This window comes from Ostrea edulis, chromosome 5 (assembly GCF_947568905.1).
Source record: "Ostrea edulis chromosome 5, xbOstEdul1.1, whole genome shotgun sequence".
Classification (NCBI taxonomy): Eukaryota; Metazoa; Mollusca; class Bivalvia; order Ostreida; family Ostreidae; genus Ostrea; species Ostrea edulis.
The window spans coordinates 53,756,395-53,775,142 of record NC_079168.1 but is presented as its reverse complement, the minus strand read 5'-3'; the positions used below and the strand labels follow the sequence as shown (position 1 = coordinate 53,775,142).

General features: G+C 37.1%; 1 protein-coding gene across 1 annotated transcript in view; it reads right to left on the bottom strand.

Annotated features, from left to right (window-relative positions):
• The window catches only part of LOC125649695 (uncharacterized), a 51,615-nt gene that overhangs the window by 31,769 nt on the left and 1,098 nt on the right, over window positions 1-18,748 (bottom strand). The window contains exons 2-9 of the mRNA XM_056166101.1: window positions 16,364-16,564; window positions 16,011-16,175; window positions 15,476-15,804; window positions 3,123-3,209; window positions 2,635-3,018; window positions 2,404-2,553; window positions 2,039-2,257; window positions 1,511-1,725 (exon numbers count right to left, since the gene is read on the bottom strand). Coding sequence (XP_056022076.1) covers window positions 1,511-1,725; window positions 2,039-2,257; window positions 2,404-2,553; window positions 2,635-3,018; window positions 3,123-3,209; window positions 15,476-15,804; window positions 16,011-16,175; window positions 16,364-16,564 — 1,750 coding nt within the window. The remainder of the gene's footprint in view (window positions 1-1,510; window positions 1,726-2,038; window positions 2,258-2,403; window positions 2,554-2,634; window positions 3,019-3,122; window positions 3,210-15,475; window positions 15,805-16,010; window positions 16,176-16,363; window positions 16,565-18,748) is intronic.

Genomic DNA, 18,748 nt, shown 5'->3' with positions numbered 1-18,748 from the left:
GCAATGGTGACGTCTTCATATGAGTGAAAGATTCTCAAGAGGGACGTTAAACAATATTCAATCAATCCATATATATTTGCATATAAAACTTTGGTCCCTATTGTGGTCCTAACCTACCCCCGGGGACCACGATTTTTACAAACTTGAATTTCCACTATGTCAGAAAGTTTTCATGTAAATGTAAACTTCTTTGGCCCAATGGTTCTTGAGAAGAAGATTGTTAAAGTTTTTTTTCTATATATTAGTATGTAAAATTTTGATCCTCTATTGTTGCCCCATCCTACCCGTGGGGGTCATGATATGAACAAATTTGAATCTGCACTATGTCAGGAAGCTTTCTTGTAAATGTAAACTTGACTGGCCCAGTGATTCTTCAGAAAAAGAATTTTAATACCTTTCCCTCTATATTTTTATGTAAAATTTTGATCCCCTACTGTGGCTCCATCCTACCCCATGATTTTAACAAACTTGAATCTGCACTATGTCAGGAAGCTTTCGTGTAAATTTGTACTTTGCTAGTCTAGTGGTTCTTGAGAAGAAGATTCTGAAAGGTTTTCTCCCTATATATTTGTATGTAAAACTGTGATCCCCTATTGTGGTCCCATCCTACCCCCGGGGGCCATACTTTGAACAATCTTGAATCTGCACAATGTCAGGATGCTTTCAGGTAAATTTCTACTTTCCTGATCCAGTGAGTTCTTGAAAAGAAGATTTTTAATGATTTCCCGGATATTTTATGTTAAACTTTGATCCCCTATTGTGGTGTCATCCTAACCCCAGGGGGTATAATTTTAATAAACTTGAATCTGCACTATGTCAGTAAGCTTTCATGTAAATATCAGCTCTTCTGCCTCAGCGGTTCTTAAGAAGATTTTTAAACATTTCCCCTATTTATTCCCCTGTAAAATCTTGATCCCCTATTGCAGCTCCGAGCATCCTACCCCCAGGGGCCATGATTTTAACAAACGTGAATTTGCACTACATCAGGAAATTTTCGTGTAAATTTCAGCTCCTCTGACCAAGTGGTTCTTGAGAAGATTTTTAAATGACCCCACCCTATTTTTGCATTTTTTTAAAATTATCTCCCATTTGAAGGAGGCATGACCCTGCATTTGACCAAACTTGAAAGCCCCTCACCCAAGGATGCTTTGTGCCAAGTTTGTTTGAAATTGGCCCAATGGTTCTGGAGAAAAAGATGAAAATGTGAAAAGTTTACAACGACGACAGACAGCGGACAAATTTTGATAAGAAAAGCTCACTTGAGCCTTCGGCTCAGGTGAGCTGAAAAGTTAAAAATATTCAATTATCAACGGATGACGACAGTAAAGGTGAATGCAATATGCAGTATACAGACACATTTATATTTACATGAAAGAATTCAATCAGAAAACCTACAATTTAGTGTTAAAGTCAGTTGAACTATATTACATGTACATGTATATAATTTTCAATTGTTGCGATTCAAAACCATGACTCAGAAAATTCCGAGAAAGAAACATAATGTATCTACCTCCATGTGCTGATGATTTGGTCTATTTCATCTCTTTCTAACCGTGTTGGTGTACTTCCATCAGGAGACACAAAATCATCGCTTTCATTTCCATTTGCGTTTCCACATATTCCTTCCATATTACCAATATCGAAAACAGAGGGAATGATATGCAGATGCTGAATCCAATTACGATATACATTGAATTTCACCTTCGTCCCAGTCGGCAATGCTATCTATCATATCATTAAACAAAATTGCGATTAGAAGATGTCAATTTATGCTATGTAATCCCCCCTTTTAAATACAATGATATTTTACTAATCAGGAAATCAAGCGTAATATCATATTAAAAAAACTTTTTAAGTCTGTTATCTATACAGTTAGCAAATATTCTCGATAGAATATGATACATGTACCTCACATTCCTTCAAGTAGATATACTAGTAATTCAAAAATGACGTTTAAGTGTTCCAACTTTTGTTTTCATTTATGTGCATGTATAATCACAGCTCAACTGCATGTGGCAAATAAAACACCTTTACTTACATGTGTGTAATTTGATTCTTTCGTAATGACCATGTGTTTATCATCACAGACTTCGTATATCGTCGAGTGATGAGCTAGAAGGCTAACATATTGGTAGGATACAACATCACACGTACGATATACGTAGAGAGAATCTTCCACTCTGACAGCGATTCCACAACTACACGCAGCTCCCAGATTTCCCCCAACCCCGCTGCATGAGGTGAATAAGGCGTGGATCTATAAAGTGACATTTTGAATAAATATTTTGCATGTGTAGTTTAACTATGAAAATGAATCTACTTTGAAATGCACTGCAGAATGCGAAAGAAAGATTCTTAGTTTTAAACTGAGCAACTAACATGTACTGTACGTTATAAACATACCGAAATCTCCCTCTTTTTATTAAGATATAATACGTATTCTCCAGCCATGTAGATATCATGTTGATAGTTATCAAACGTCCAAAATCTGGGATCTGTTTGGAGTGTACATATTCTGTTTGATATAGCACCATCTACATCGCTAATGTATATCTACAAGAAAACAAAACATCATCACAATAGACCTAAGCATTCCCGTAGATATCTCTGGCTTCCTATCTATCAAATGCAGACCTTTATGTCCGGGACTGTCGTGTTGTGCCATGCGTCAGAGAGATCTCCACTCTCTCCTAAGATTCCCAGTCTTATGAAGATGTCCCTGTCTGCCACATTGATAAGGTTATCGACATTCCCCGTCACTGTTAGTGATTTCGACTCGCGCCACGAGCGACTGGAGATGGAAATCCCGCATTGGTTATTTTCAAAAAGAATAGGGTCGGTTATCTGAACAGTTTCGCATGTTTCCCGTGTCGGCTGGTATTTGGGTGTGACCAAGTAGACAGTCGTGATGCACGATTTATTTTCATGCGTGGTAGATATACAGCCTACAGGATACGTTACTCTGAATGGTATGGATATTGTCTGGCCTTCATTGATATGATACACATAAGACTCGGGCTGTAAATATCAGATAGTAACAATCAATACAAATTCCGATTTTTAAAAAAACAACCTATTTACAATATAGCAGATTCACATTTATTATTATATTTTCTACTTACAAATAAGCCAGCCTGGTAATCGTTGCTAAATACTTCGTTGCTTGGAGTTCCCCCTGAGGTCGCTCTTACTCTGACTGAACATTTCACCTGAGATGATTCATGAAAAATAGTAATGTAATATTTTATCACTAAATTGTCAATGTCTGCGGATCATGCGATTACGGATAGGCAGGACACTGTTCACTCAGTTGAAATGTCATGTCAAGAGACTCCAGGTTATGATATTGGGTGTCTCAGGGCCGTAAATTAACCTTCAATTTGGAGGAGGCAGGAAATTAGGCGGGGGTCTGGGGCCCGCCCAGGCCCCCAGACGCTGAGCACATTTTGTGCACACTGAACACGTTTCGTGCAAAATCCTTGATTCTAGGGCCTTCTAAGATGTTACTTGACTAACTCATTCTAAAAGAAAGATTTGGAATGCTTTTTAAGGGAGGTATCATGTTCTTAGTTATTGGAAACAACATAAATTCTAATGAACTTTGAATTTTAATTTTTTTTGGCTCAAAAGTTGGAGGAGGCAGCTGCCTCCTCCGCCTCCATGTAATTTACGGCCCTGGTGTCTTCCATTTAGCTGTTGGGATGTCAAAATGACAACTGGCGGTCCCACTGATGAGACCGTAAAAGCCGAGGCCCCGTGTCACAGTAGGTATGTTACTATGAAGATCCCTCCCTGCTCAACGGCCGTATGCGCCGAGCAAAGGCCTAAATTTTGCAGCCCTTCAATGGTGACGTCTCCATATGAGTGAAAAATTCTCGTGAGGGACGTTAAACAATATAATTTATGTACAATCAATACAAATATGTCCAAATCATATGGAAGTTCTTGTCACTATAGCGAGTTATTTTCTCTGAAAATCATTGTCAACAACTGATTACCTTTACGTTATGGCCCCGTTAAACTTTCCCAGAATTAATTATGGACCAGCACGAGTCGGCCCATTCTATGATATAAGATTAGAGAAGTCGCATGCGTTTCTGCGGGACAGGTGTCTGTTACTGCGGAAGCGTTCTAATAAAGAATGACATCTATTATCTATCTAATTGGGGGGGGGGGGGGGGGACAAGGGTTATATATCGCATTTTATGACCCAAAAAATCATGGTATATGTAAAACTTTTTAAATGTCAAGACCTTTTCACTGCCGAGGCATTCTATACTTAGAAGACAGAAATCAAGTGTTTGACAAGTGGTGTGTGCCATACCATCAGGATTGCACGAGAACTGATGTCAAACTGGACCATTACATTAAAGCTGTCATGAATTAATAAATACAAACACATTTCTCATCTTATCCGCCATATATCTTCCAGGTAGCTAATTTACTCTACCCATATATACTCCGAATGTGATTGCCACACCTGAGTGATATTTTAGCTGGACTTGACCGGTGCACAACTCCGAGAGTAATGTATAGGGAATGAGAAGTAAATAAAATCACGTTTTGAAACATCATACATTGCTAAAAATTACAAAATATATATTGTATATTAGTGAAACATTCTGAAAGTTTAGATAATTTAGACCAAAATAAGAAAAATAGCTTTTATTGCATACTTGCAAGTGGATGCAAGTAGTTGCAGTTTATTATGAAATAAATGCGGAGAAATCATTTGCCAATTACATACTGATAGAATGGAATAAGCAAAGAGCAGAGAATGGTCAAGCAAGAGGTGCTTACAGTCAGAACATAGGTAAGGATATAAGAAAGGTTACAAACAGTACAAAGGAAAATTTCATGACAATAAGGGTAAAGGTCAAGGACAGGAGAACAAGATCAATTCTGGTAACCCAAAAGAGATGAGGGCCGACCAGGGACCAAAGGTTTTACACAAGGCCAAATGTTGAATTGTAAATTGATAGGTGAGTCAAATGAAGGCATTGTTGTGGTACAAAATGAATAGTTTAAAGCTTTTATTGACAGTGGATCAATGGTTACTACACTGTTTATATCAGATTATAACTGTTTGCAAAACAAACCTGAATTGAAGGAGTTATCAAACTTAGGTTTAGAGGTGACTTTTGCAGATTATTCATTATTAGATTACAGAGGATATATTGAATGTACTTTGCAGGTGTCATGTATGAATTTAGAGGTATTTGTCCCTGTATTGATAGTACAAGACACAGAGTTCAACAAAACTGCCTTGTAATTATAGGTACCAATGTACTTAGTATTTGTAGAGAGTTCTTAAGTGATAGTACATGTACTTATACTTATCAGATGCCCAATGCTTGAAAAATAGCTTTAGACACTATGAAGTATCAAACTTAGTGTGAAATCAATATGTAAGAAAACACTTAATGTTGAACCAAATGAATCTGTTGTCATTAAGGGGCGTACCAAAGGTGTACCTACCAAAGATGATCTGACATTAGTGACTGAAAGTTATGATCATGATCATACTAGTAGTTTGTCCTAGAGTAGTTAAGTTGTCTGCACATACTACTAAACCCACAGTGCAGGTTAAGATATTCAATATATCTGCCAAACCCACATCGATCAAGCATGGCACCTGTCTCCAAGAGGTTAAGATTGCAAATAATGATGCAGTAACTGCACTACACTCCAAGAATGAGTGACTCTGTTGAGCTAGGAGTCAAAGTTGATTCCACTGAGTTGAGTACAAAACAGATTGATACTGTGAACGCTTTCCTAAACAGTTTAGTCATGTGTTTTCTACAGCTCCATTAGACCTCGGTAAAACCAATCTTGTAAAGCATTCTATTGAGTCAAAAGACAATACACTATTTAAGCAACCCTACCGCAGAATACCACCGGGAATGTATGAAGAAGTTAGACAACATATAAAGGATAAGAGAATCGAACAGTAACTATTCCTCAAATGTGGTACTTTGTCGGAAATCAGATGGGTCATTGCGGTTTTGTCTTGACATGCGATTATTGAATTCGAAAACCTGGAAAGATTGCTATATGCTACCACGATTCGATGATGTGATCGACACGTTATACGTTATATTTTTCAGCAAACTTGACTTGAGATCGGGGTACTGGCAAGTTGAAATAGATGAGAAAGACAAGCATAAGACTGCATTTTCGGTAGGTAATTTGGGTTTTTATGAATGTAACAGAATGAACTTTGGTCTCACAAATGCTCCAACGACATTTCAGAGACTCCTGGAAAAGTGCTTGGGAGATAAGCATTTGAAGGAATTTCTTATTTTTCTGGACGACGATTTGATTTTTTCTACTACTTTTGATGAACATTGTGAAAGGTTAAAGAATGTATACCTGAAATTATCTGAATATGGATTGAAATTAAAACCTTCCAAATGCGAATTATTTAAACAGTCGGTAACATATTTAGGGCATATCATTTTAGAAAAGGGAATAGAAACGGATTCAGAAAACTTTGTCAGGATTGTAGCCCCTTTAAATGCTCTTCTTAAAGGACATGGAACCAATACAACGAAGAAAGAAAGAAAAGGAAAGCCTAATCATTCAACTGGACTTGGGCAGGAGCAGAGGAAGAATCTTTTCTAGCCATCAAACAGAAACTGCTGGAACCCCCTTTTCTTGGTTATCCAAACTACCAATTGCCACTTATAGTGCATACAGACGCTAGCAGTACAGGATTAGGGGCAGTACTGTATCAATTACAGGAAGGAAAGAAAAGGGTAATTGCCTATGCCAACAGAGGTCTCGGACAGGGTGAAAAGAATTATACAGCTCATAAATTAAAATTTCTTGCACTAAAATGGTCCGTTTGTGACAAGTTTCATGACTATCTTTATGGAACTCAATCCCAAGTAGTCACAGACAATAATCCACTTACATATGTGCTCTCTAAAGTCAAACTGGATGCTACCAGTCAAAAGTGGATTGCTGCTTTAGCCAGCTATGCTTTTTCCATCACGTATAGGTCTGAACAGATGAATGGAGATGCGGATGGATTATCAAGGAAGCCAGTGGTATTCAATGAGGAAGTGAAAGTCATATGCCAAGCTATGACATGTTCCTTGCCACACTGTATCAGAAGCAAGACACCTGTCAAGCCAACAGCAGAACTATTTTCTATTGAAACTACACATCCAATGGAATTGGTGTGTATAGATTTCTGAGTCTTGAAAGATGCAAGGGTGGATTTGAGACTATTTTGGTTATAACTGACCATTTTACAAGATTATCTTAAGCTATTCCCTGAAAGAATCAGACAGCTATGACAACCTCTAAAGCCCTCTATGAAAATTTCTTCTTGCATTATGGGTTTCCAGAAAAATTACATAGTGGCCAAGGTAGAAATTTTGAGTCCAGAGTCTTAAAAGAATTGTGTAAGGTGGTAGGCATAAAGAAAACGAGGACAACACTATACCATCCTATTGGAAACATGTCGCCGAAGTTTCAACAAAACTCTAATAAAGATACTGAGTACTTTGGAAAAGGACCAGAAAGCAGATTGGAAAACCTATGTCGCTCCGTTGGTTCAAGCATACAATGCTACAAAGAGTGACGCAACTGGATATGCACCGCGCTATTTGATGTTTGGATGGAACCCAGACTGCCAATAGATTGTTTTTTTTAGGATTGGATCCTGGAAATGAGAGAGACCAAACCCACTGCGGATAGGCATGCAAGTGAATTACAGAAACGGACAGAGGCAGTACATAAGATTGCTTCAGCAGAGTCGAAGAAAATTACGAACAAGAACAAGTACTGATATGATGCCAAGGTTAAAGATGTTAAGTTGGAGGTAGGAGATAGAGTTTTGGTGAGGAATGTTGAAAGGTAAAAACAAACTAGCAGATAAATGGGATGAAGAGGTTTATATAGTTTTGGAACAAAGACCAGGATTGTCTGTATACAAGATGAAAAGTGAGGTTGGATGCAGAATAGGAACTCTGCATAGAAATATGCTATTGTCATATTCTGGTTTTTCAGAGGGGAAGGATATGGATGCTCCAACAAAGAAGAAAAAGACAGATAGAAGAAACAGGATTACAGGAGCAATGACCGATGAATCTTTCCAGTCCTCTTCACCATCATCGGATTCAGAGGTAGATGAACTCGTCATATGGAGAAAGATTCAGCCTAAAGTATCAAAGATTGATTTTTTGAAAACTGATGTTACTGATAATTCAGAATGTTTGTCGTTACAGGATGATGATCAGGTGCTTATGGATGAATCACTGTTGATGGATGATGGTAGATCACTGGGAGAGGATCCTTTATCTGGAATTTATTACTGTGCAGAATCAGAGGAGGCAATATGTCGGAATCAAACGGAACCAACGCAGATTGATCAACCTCAGCCAGAATACAGGAGGTCTACCAGATGTAGAAAGCCACCAGATCGTTATGGTGAATGGGTAGAGTGATGTGAAAAATGAACATTTTGCGAAGTAATAACATGATGTCAGACTATTTGTTGTTTTTTTATTTTTTTATTATCTTGATATAAAGTGTGCTTGAATATGTAGCTCCTGATTGTATTATTTGAGTTGTTATTTTAACTAATAATCATTGAATTTGCAATTGTATTTTTGCAAATTCTGCAGTAATCAACTGTTGACGAGTAACTCCATTTTCAGCAGTAAAGATTTTGGTTGAGCCGTGATTACTGTGTGATTAATTTATTGGTGATAAGGAAGGTAATCAAGGTTGACTGATTTAATGCATTTGTGAGAGCATTTTCGGGTTGTGGATTGCTCAGGTTACATTGAGTTATTAATCAATGTCTTTGAATGTTGATCGATGCATTTGTTTTTATCATGTGTCAAAATTTTATTTTATTTTATTTTATTTTTTTTTTTTTTTTGGTTATTTTTCCCAGTGATATGGATTGGGAGGTGGAAAATTTGAGTTGTTGAAATAAGTAAATCCAGGTTTAAATTTTACCTAATATGGGATATTTAAGCAAATGTCAGGAGCCATTTAAAACAAGGGGCGAATATGTAACCTCTGTAAATAAATTATCATTAATCATTTATTTCTCATTGTTGCATAAGTGTAAATGTGTTTTATTTCTGCGCTCAAGTGTGACAGAACACATGTGGGTGTTTATAACTGACCACTGGACTCCCCTATACTTGTTTAACTGGTGTCTAATATTAATACTCACTCACTTTTACTAACCCAGGGACCGCACTCTCGGCGCTACCTTTGAAGAGAACAGACGTTAAGCTACCTAGCATTCGAGTTTTCATATTTCATATACTAAAAATATATGTACCGGTGTTTGGTAATTATTCATTATAACTTTAATTATATGTAATTGTGATATTCATGGTCATATTTAAACGTATTTCTAATAATTCATTTTATTTCAGGTTTTCATTTAATAGTTTTAATAAAACATAGCCCTCAGACTGATGGTATTTGAAAAGAAAAGAAAAACAACAGACACCTGAAAAGAAAAGCACGATGAAATTATGTGATGATATATATATATATATATATATATATATATATATATATATATATATATATATTCGGGCACGTTGCATTGCATCGTTTTTTATCGGGAGGGGGGGGGGGGCAGCCGGAAAAGAAGTTGGTTTCACAATTGTCTGATTATTCTTATCTTGCAAAATTTGAAAATGAAATCAAAGCTCTAAATCCTTTTGGGGTAATGGCACAAGGGTTGATCCTCTATTTCAATTCATTTAATTTGATTTTATTTCCTCTGCAGTTCACTACTACTGTCTAAGAAAAAGGCGGTCAGGAACAGCCTGTGTAGATCGAACTATCAAAATGGCCAACTTCGCCTGTAATACATTTGTAATAGTGGAAAAAGAACGATATTGAAAAAAGTGTGGGGTTAGTATCCACCTCCACTCCCTAATGCTACGTAACTCAATGCAGGTCGAGCTGTTTGATATATTAAAAGTTGATTTTAATAAACAAAAATTATTTTCAAAATATTGAATCGCACGTGAAAAACCAAAACAAAAGATGTTTGTGAAACACATATGCCCCCCATGGTGCAAAATTGAAAAGGGTTATACACACACATCATTTAATTGATAGTAGTATCATCAATTCAAAATATTAAGCAGACAATATCTTCCTATGTCAAGAGTGAATTGACCATGTGACCTAAAAATCAATAGGGTCATCTACTCCTTATGCTATACCAATGTACCAAGTTTGGTGTCAATCAAGCAAATAATTCTTAAAATATAGGAGACAATATATTACTATGTCCAGTTCAACTATTGACTTTTGACCTCAAAATCAATATGGGTCATCTTCTCCTGAAGATGTACCAGTGTACTAAGTTTGATGTCTGTCAAGCAAAAGGTTTATCAAGATATTAAGTGGACAGTATATTATATGTCCAGTTTGACCCTTGACCTTGTGACCTCAAAATCAATAGGAGTCATCTTCTCCTGAATATACACCAGTGTACCAAGTTTGATGTCTGCCAAGCAAAGGGTTCTCAAGATATTGAGTTGACAGTATATTACAATGTCAAGGTTAACACTTGATCTTTAAACATGTGACCTCAAAATCAATAGGGATCATCTTCTTCTGAGAATGTACCAGTGTACCAAGTTTGATGTCTATCAAGCAAAGGGTTCTCAAGATATTGAACAGACAGTATATTCCTATGTCCTGTTTGACCTTTGACCTCAAAATCAATAGGGGTAATCTTCTCCTGAAGATGTACCAGTGTACCAAGTTTGATGTCTGTCAAGCAAAGGGTTCTCAAGATATTGAGCACACAGTATATTCCAATGTCCAGTTTGACCCTTGATCTTTAAACATGTGTCCTCAAAATCAATATGGGTCATCTTCTCCTGAAGACGTATCAGTGTACCAAGTGTGATGTCTGTCAAGCAAAGGGTTTTCAAGATATTGAACGGACAATATATTCCTACGTCCAGTGTGACCCTTGACCTTTGACCATGTGACCTCAAGATCAATAGGGGTCATCTTCTCCTGAAGATGTACCAGTGTACCAAGTTTGGTGTCTGTCAAGCAAAGGGTTCTCAAGATATTGAGCACACAGTATATTCCAATGTCCAGTTTGACCCTTGATCTTTAAACATGTGTCCTCAAAATCAATATGGGTCATCTTCTCCTGAAGACGTATCAGTGTACGAAGTGTGATGTCTGTCAAGCAAAGGGTTTTCAAGATATTGAACGGACAGTATATTCCTACGTCCAGTGTGACCCTTGACCTTTGACCATGTGACCTCAAAATCAACAGGGGTCATCTTCGCCTGAAGACGTATCAGTGTACCAAGTTTGATGTCTGTCAAGAAAAGGGTTCTCAAGATACTGAGCAGACAGTATATTCCTATGTTTAGTTTGACCCTTGACCTTTGACCATGTGACCTCAAAATCAATAGGGGTCATCTTCTTCTAAAGATATACTAGTGTACTAAGTTTGATGTCTGTCAAGCAAAGGGTTTTCAAGATATTAAGAGGACATTATATTAAAATGAAATTTTGATTCTTGACCTTTGACCACGTGACTTCAAAATCAAATCTACTTTTCCTGAAGACATACCAGTGTAATAAGTTTGATGTCTGTCAAGCAAAGGGTTCTCAAGATATTAAACGGACAGTATATTCCTATGTCCAGTTTGACTCTTGACCTTTGAACACGTGACCTTAAAATCGATAGGGGTCATCTTCTTCTGAAGATGTACTGGTGTACCAAGTTTGATGTCTGTCCAGCAAAGGGTTCTCTAGACATTGAATGGTCAGTATATTCCTATGTCCAGTTTGACCCTTAACCTTTAACCATATGACCTCAAAATCGATAGGGGTCATCGACTCCTTAGGATGTACCAGTGTGCCAAGTTTGATGTCTTTCAAGCAAAGGGTTCTCAAGATATTGAGCGGACATTATATTCCTATGTCCAGAGTAGATTGACCCTTGACCTTTGACCTGAAAAACAATAGGGGTCCTCTTCTACTCATAACCAACCCACATATGAAATGTCATTATCATCAAGTCAAAGGTTCTCAAGATATTGAGCGGACAACACGTGGTCTACCGACCGACCGACCGACAGGTGCAAACCAATATGCCCCTCTTCTTTGAAGGGGGAGGGGGGAGGGGTCATGATTAACCCAGATTTCAACAGAATATTACATTAGATACGGATTCACTATACATGTACATGTAATTAACATTGTCCAGGCGCGGACCTAGAAAATGTTATAGGGGGTGTGTGTGAAAAAGAGGATTACGTTGTTGCTATCACAAATTGTATTTTTTATCGCCTGCATTGGGTTTTATACGCTACCTACCAAATAAAAACACTCTTTCAAAAAGAATTTAAAATGACAAATGAATTTACAACGTTTATTACTAACGGGTGTGATCAAAAGTTCAATGTCTGACAAAAAAACTAAATTCACAAAGTTTTCATCACCCCCCCCCCCTTCAAACTAAATTTAATGAATGTTGAAAATAATAATGATTAGTGTGTGAAATTCGATGTCGGATGGCATAATCTTACGGAAGTTTTACCCCTCCCCTAACTACTTGAATATATTACATTAGATTTTTTTTATTATCCTACAATCAATGCAGAAATGATGTTCCCGGAAAAATATAACTACCATATTCTGATATCTGATATCTCTCTTTCTTTCTTTCTTTCTTTCACACTCTCTTTATTAGACCAAAATAAAAAAAGGGAGCGTGTTTGTGTGTTGCAACCTCCGTAACCCCCCCCCCCCCCCCCACACACACACACACCTTTCTAAATCCGCCAATGTAATGTACATGCGTTGGATGCACATGTCTTTTCCACATATTATGTTTTGTTCGTCCAAAATATTGATTAAAGTTAATAAAGAGGAATTGATGATATGCTAAAGATATCTTGGTCCTGATCTAAACAAGTAGCGGACTAATATTTACAGAATTTGTTACATCATGACCCAACATTCTCTGCGAAAAAATCACACAATGGACACGTAAATAAAACAAGAAATGTTTGTAAAACATGTATTTCCCCCCAAGGTGCAAAATTGAAAAGGGCTATACACATACATCATTTAATTGATAGTAGTATCACCATTTCAAATTATTGAGCAGACAATATCTTCCTATGTCCAGAATGGATTGACCATGTGACCTAAAAATCAACCGGGGTCATCTATTCCTTATACTGTACCAGTGTACAAGTTTGGTGTCAATTAGCAAGTGATTCTTAAAATATAGGAGACAATATATTAATATGTCCAGTTTAACCCTTGACCTTTGACCATGTGATTTCAAAATCATTAGGGGTCATCTTCTCCTGAAGATGTACCAGTGTACCAAGTTTGATGTCTGTCAAGCAAAGGGTTCTTCAGATATTGAGTAGACAGTAAATTCCTATGTCTGGTATGACACTTGACCTTTGACCATGTGACCTCAAATTCAATAGGGGCCAACTTCTCCTGAAGATGTACCCCTTATGCTTTACCAATGTACCATGTTTGGTGTGAATCAAGGAAATGATTCTTTAAATATAGGAGACAATATATTTCTATGTCCAGTTTAATCCTTGACCTTTGACCAGGTGACTTCAAAATCAATAGGGTTCATATACTCCTTGAGATATACCAGTGTACCATGTTTGATGTCTGTCAAGTAAAGAGTTATCCAAATATTGAACGGACAGTATATTCCTATGTCCAATTTGACCCTTGACGTTTGACTATGTGACCTCAAAATCAATAGGGTAATCTTCTTCTGGAGATGCACCAGTGTACCAAGTTTAATGTCTGTCAAGCAAAAGGTTATCTAGACATTGAGCGGTCATATTTCTATGTCCGGTTTGACCTTTGACCATGTGACCTCAAAATCAATAGGGTCATTTACTCCTAAGGGTGTACCAGAGCACCAAGTTTAATGTCTGTCAAGCAAAGGGTTCTCGTGATATTGAGCGGACAGTGTCTTCCTATGTCCAGAGTGGATTGACAATTGACCTTTGGACCTAAAAATCGATAGGGGTCCTCTTCCATTCATAACAAACCCACATGTGAAATATCATAATGATCAAGTGAATGGTTCTCAAGATAATAAACGGACAACATATGGTCTACCGACCGACCAACCGACAGGTGCAAAGCAATATACTCCTTTTCTTTGAAGGGTGGCATAATCAGTGACTAAAATTATTTTGCAGTTACATTATTCGTTTATCAATTACAGAAAAATCCCTTAACTGGCACTTAATTACAATCAGATATAGTAAATCCTTATTTTGGTGCTATGAATTTGTATTCAGGGGGAAATAACTCGCGCTACATTGTGAAATATGTATCCTATTTAGAGGTCTTTTATTCAAATGTAAGAATTTTTACCATGTGACTTTACGGAAACTGCCAAGATCAGAAAATTTCACATGCAACGTCACAGAAAAAAAAGTTATACTTAGTCGAACAAACAAGAGAAAGACGACAAACGTACTTTTGTACATTGTACCGATCGATCGGACAGGCGTAAACTAGCTTTGTCAAAATCTTATATAAGACTAGTTGCATTACTGAGCTATCAATAAATAGTTATGTCATATAAATAACGAGTATTTTCACTTAGTTCGTTCATCTCCGGATTCTACAAGCCGTAGCGTTGTAATTTTCTCGAGCTTTTGATTAAACAAGGGAATTCTTTGAAACACCTTTTCTGAAATTAATTAGTTCGCACACTTCCCAAAACATTTCTGGCCCATATATTTGATGCTTGCACCAGTGTTTCTTGTTTCCTTCTGAAATTAACAGACTATAGGATATGGACACCTTTCAATACTTGTTCAATACTTTTTCATGCCCCCGTAATGGAAGATTCGAGGGCATATAGTTTTTGGTCGGTCCGTCTGTCTGTTTGCCCACAAAAACTTTCGAATAAATGGTGTTAGGGTTTTCATATTTCACATGTGTATTCCTTGTGAAAAGACCTTTCTTTTGGTTCCAAATATTTTGACTTTCTCACCTTGACCTTGGAGTTTCACATACTCTGGAAAAACTGTAACTTTGGCTATAACATTTGATTGATTGTATATTGTTTAACGTCCCTCTCGATAATGTTTTACTCATATGAAGACGTCACCATTCCAGGTTTGCTCAGCGCCTACGGCCTTTGAGCAGGGAGGGATCTTTATAGTGCCACATCTTCTGTGACACGGGGCCTCGGCTTTTGCGGTCTCATCCGAAGGACCGTCCCCATTTAGTCGCTTCTTACGACAAGCAAGGTGTAATGAGGACCTATATGTATTCTAACCCGGATCCCCACGGGATATTTCTATTCAGAATCCCCTAGACTAAGATTTTACCAAGTGTGAGAATAATTCTATGGCATATAATTTTTTCCTGCCACTATCCTGTCTGATCTTAAAAATTCAACAGTAAATTGCTATTTCCTTTACAGCATCGTGTCCCTTACCACCATGTTGAAATGATATCGATCATTCCAGTGTTCTGGTAGTAATCTAGTCGTAGAAAGATTTCCGTATTCCACATTTTTCAATCCTCTAACGGCATCGCCATTTATGTACCAAGCTATGTCGAAGTAACAAGGACTGATGGATGGACTATCAAAGTAGCACTCAAAAAAACTCGAGACAGATGGACCAAACGGATCTGGAAGAATTGCAGGACCTGTCGCTAAATCTGCGATTACAGTTGGGAAGACAGGTATGGACGGAAGTGTCTGGCAGCCTGGTGTGAAACCATTCTCTGATCCTTGTCCGTCCGGACATTTGACTTCCTCTCCTACATGATATAAACTTTTCTTTAATGCGTTGAATGGACTAATTTGATGGAAAATTGGGCATATGAAAAAGTACATTGCTCTTATTTCAACCACATTAAATTGATATTAATGATAGCGACATCACAACACATTAACCAGTAAAATAACAAATTTCAAAACGATTCATCAGAAAGAACTAGTAACCAAATATTAGACAACGATTTACCAAAACAGTAACCGGTCACTGGAGAGGGTGTCTTCCTCAGATAATACACATTAAAGGTCCCACAGTTTGCAATTTGAATGGATATGGTTGACCTACAGTTGCTTAAAACATCAACAACACATGCATTCCTGCGAACAACACCATCTGCTTGGCTGGGCAAATCCCCTGCACAAAAGATATAAATAATTCATCATAACTGTTAACAATAAAATCGAAATATAAATTTAAACAGGTTTGAAAAGGAAAATACAATAATTCAACTGTATTATTATAAAAGTAAGTGAACGTTTTACTTCTTTTTTTTTAATGGATACTTGTGTTTTTTAAACGAACGTTTAGGTGAATAAACATACCAAAGAGCCACACTGGGTAAATTGTACCACATTTACTTAGCGAGGGAGGACTTCTAACAATATCATTTCCAGCTCCACTCTGGAAGCGGTACCATCCTTCGGTCAGAAAGTTGTCTGATATCGCTGTGTCTGAAGAAGTAAGCTGGTATCCAGAGGACCTCTTATATTGATTTGATTGTAGGATGTAGCTATTGCATTGACCTAGAATGGTAAATAATTAGGGATGTCAAAATGAGTAAATCTCTTAGTCGATTATTTGATAGCTTTAGTCGAAGAATATTCGATTATTCGAACTTTTTTAACCACTGTTCCGTCGATGTTCCTTTGTACAATGAACACACGAATTCATTTGAAGCTCTGATTTTTCGGGTCGTATGGGGCTTTAATGACTGTTTGAAGGTATGTTTGGACACAACTATAGTAAGAAAATATGTTAAGAATTTTTTTATATTAAATTTATGAGACAGCAACACAAGAATACAACGATATCAGGTCTCAACCGTGCGCAGCATTTTGTGCGCCGTAAATCGAAGGTTTTTATTAGGGGTGGAACTGCAGCTCTCTGTTCCGTCAAAATATTTTTTCAGAGAGCTACAGTTCTGCAGCTACTATTCAGTATTAAGAGAAAAATCCGCTAAATATTCCCGACGCCAATATCAGCCGATATATAGAAAATATTACATGCTATAATCCATATCGTATGTCATATCAGCCCGAGTGGCCCCATATGACATATAATGATTTTAGCATGTAATATTCTATTTATCATATACTGCACAATATTTATACTTATTAATAAATCTTGTATAGACCTACTATACATACAGTATAGTGTTTTTGAGGGGGTGGGGGTAATTTGATATATGGATTCGAGGGCGGATTTTACATTTAGGTACTATTCTTTTTACTACATGTGTGCTAATTTATTGCATTTTAAAGATAGATTAAGAAATATATGATACATTGCCTACCTTGATTTACTATGGTAAAAACTTTGATACGCTGATTATTACAAGTGAATACGTAATTTCCAGCTTCATAAGCATTTTTGCTCGCCGGTCTGATTTGTGATATAGGTTTTCGGACCGATCGTTGATATCGGCTATTGTGACGATACTCGTATCATGCAGTGCAGAATCATTACCAAGTATATGATAAACAGTAATATGCTGTAAGAAGAACAGTAACTACAGTATTAATCTTAATATACTGCCTAATTATAATAGTATCCACCAAAAATGCTTAATCCTGACTGCAAACTATAAACAAGAGAACCACGGGTCGCACATCCGAACATCTGCGTGTGAATAAACTTGAACATGTATGTACATTTCCAGTGTTTTTGCTTTAGATACATTTCCTCATGAATGCGATGCATATGTGAACGATATGCGTATGAAACTTGACAAATATAGTACGCCTATTTTAACGGCTTGGAATTCGACAGGAATTAAATTAGAATGTAAATATAAAGAATAAATTTCACTGTTATGCGCCCCCCCCCCCCCCCGAAAAATTTCGGGGGAGCATAGAGTCGCCGTCAAGTCAGTCCGTCCAAGCTCATATATCCTAAACCTTCCATCAGAAATTGATCACAAATGTTCCTTTCGACAAAAACGTCAGGACCAATGTCTCTCAAAGTCATTTTGGAAAGGTTACAGTCACTCAGAACATATAAAAGTTCCTTATTTCAACAGTTTTCCAACAAATATTGATCATATATCACACAAATAAGTAACAGGCAAATGGCTTTCCGGCAAAGGTCACTCAAAGACATCTTGTAAAGGTCAAGGTCACACAGAATATATACCGTATATCAATCGTAACAACTCGGTTATTTCCGCCACCGCAAATGAACTTCGTATGTAGATCGACGCCATCAGAGTCAATTGCTATTTGTACACAAACGTAAGCATGACGTTACAGTCGTTGGTCACAATGTGAAATCGGAGATTTATATGAGGATATTTAGGGGAAATCTTTAAAAATCTTCTGAAGAACAACTGAGCCAGAAAAGTTTACATTTACATAAAAGCTTCCTGACATAGTGCAGATTAAAGTTTGCTAAAATCATGACCCCCAGGGATATTGTTTACATATAGGTTATAGTCCAATATCCTTGACCCAGGCGCCTATGGTCGCAATGCATGACAATGCAGAATATTACATAAACGGAGTCCGACTAGATTGTTTACATGTTTATTATACTTTCATGTAACTTAGTCGAATTTGAGTGGTCTAGAAACAATTCGAAAAATATATTGTTACCCTCTAGATCTGTTAATAGAAACCACGTTTTTCAGGGTGATAATATCTAGAAACAATACTTGACAACGGGTGATATTATGAAAATATATCTAGAATTTGCAAAATATCACATGCGCA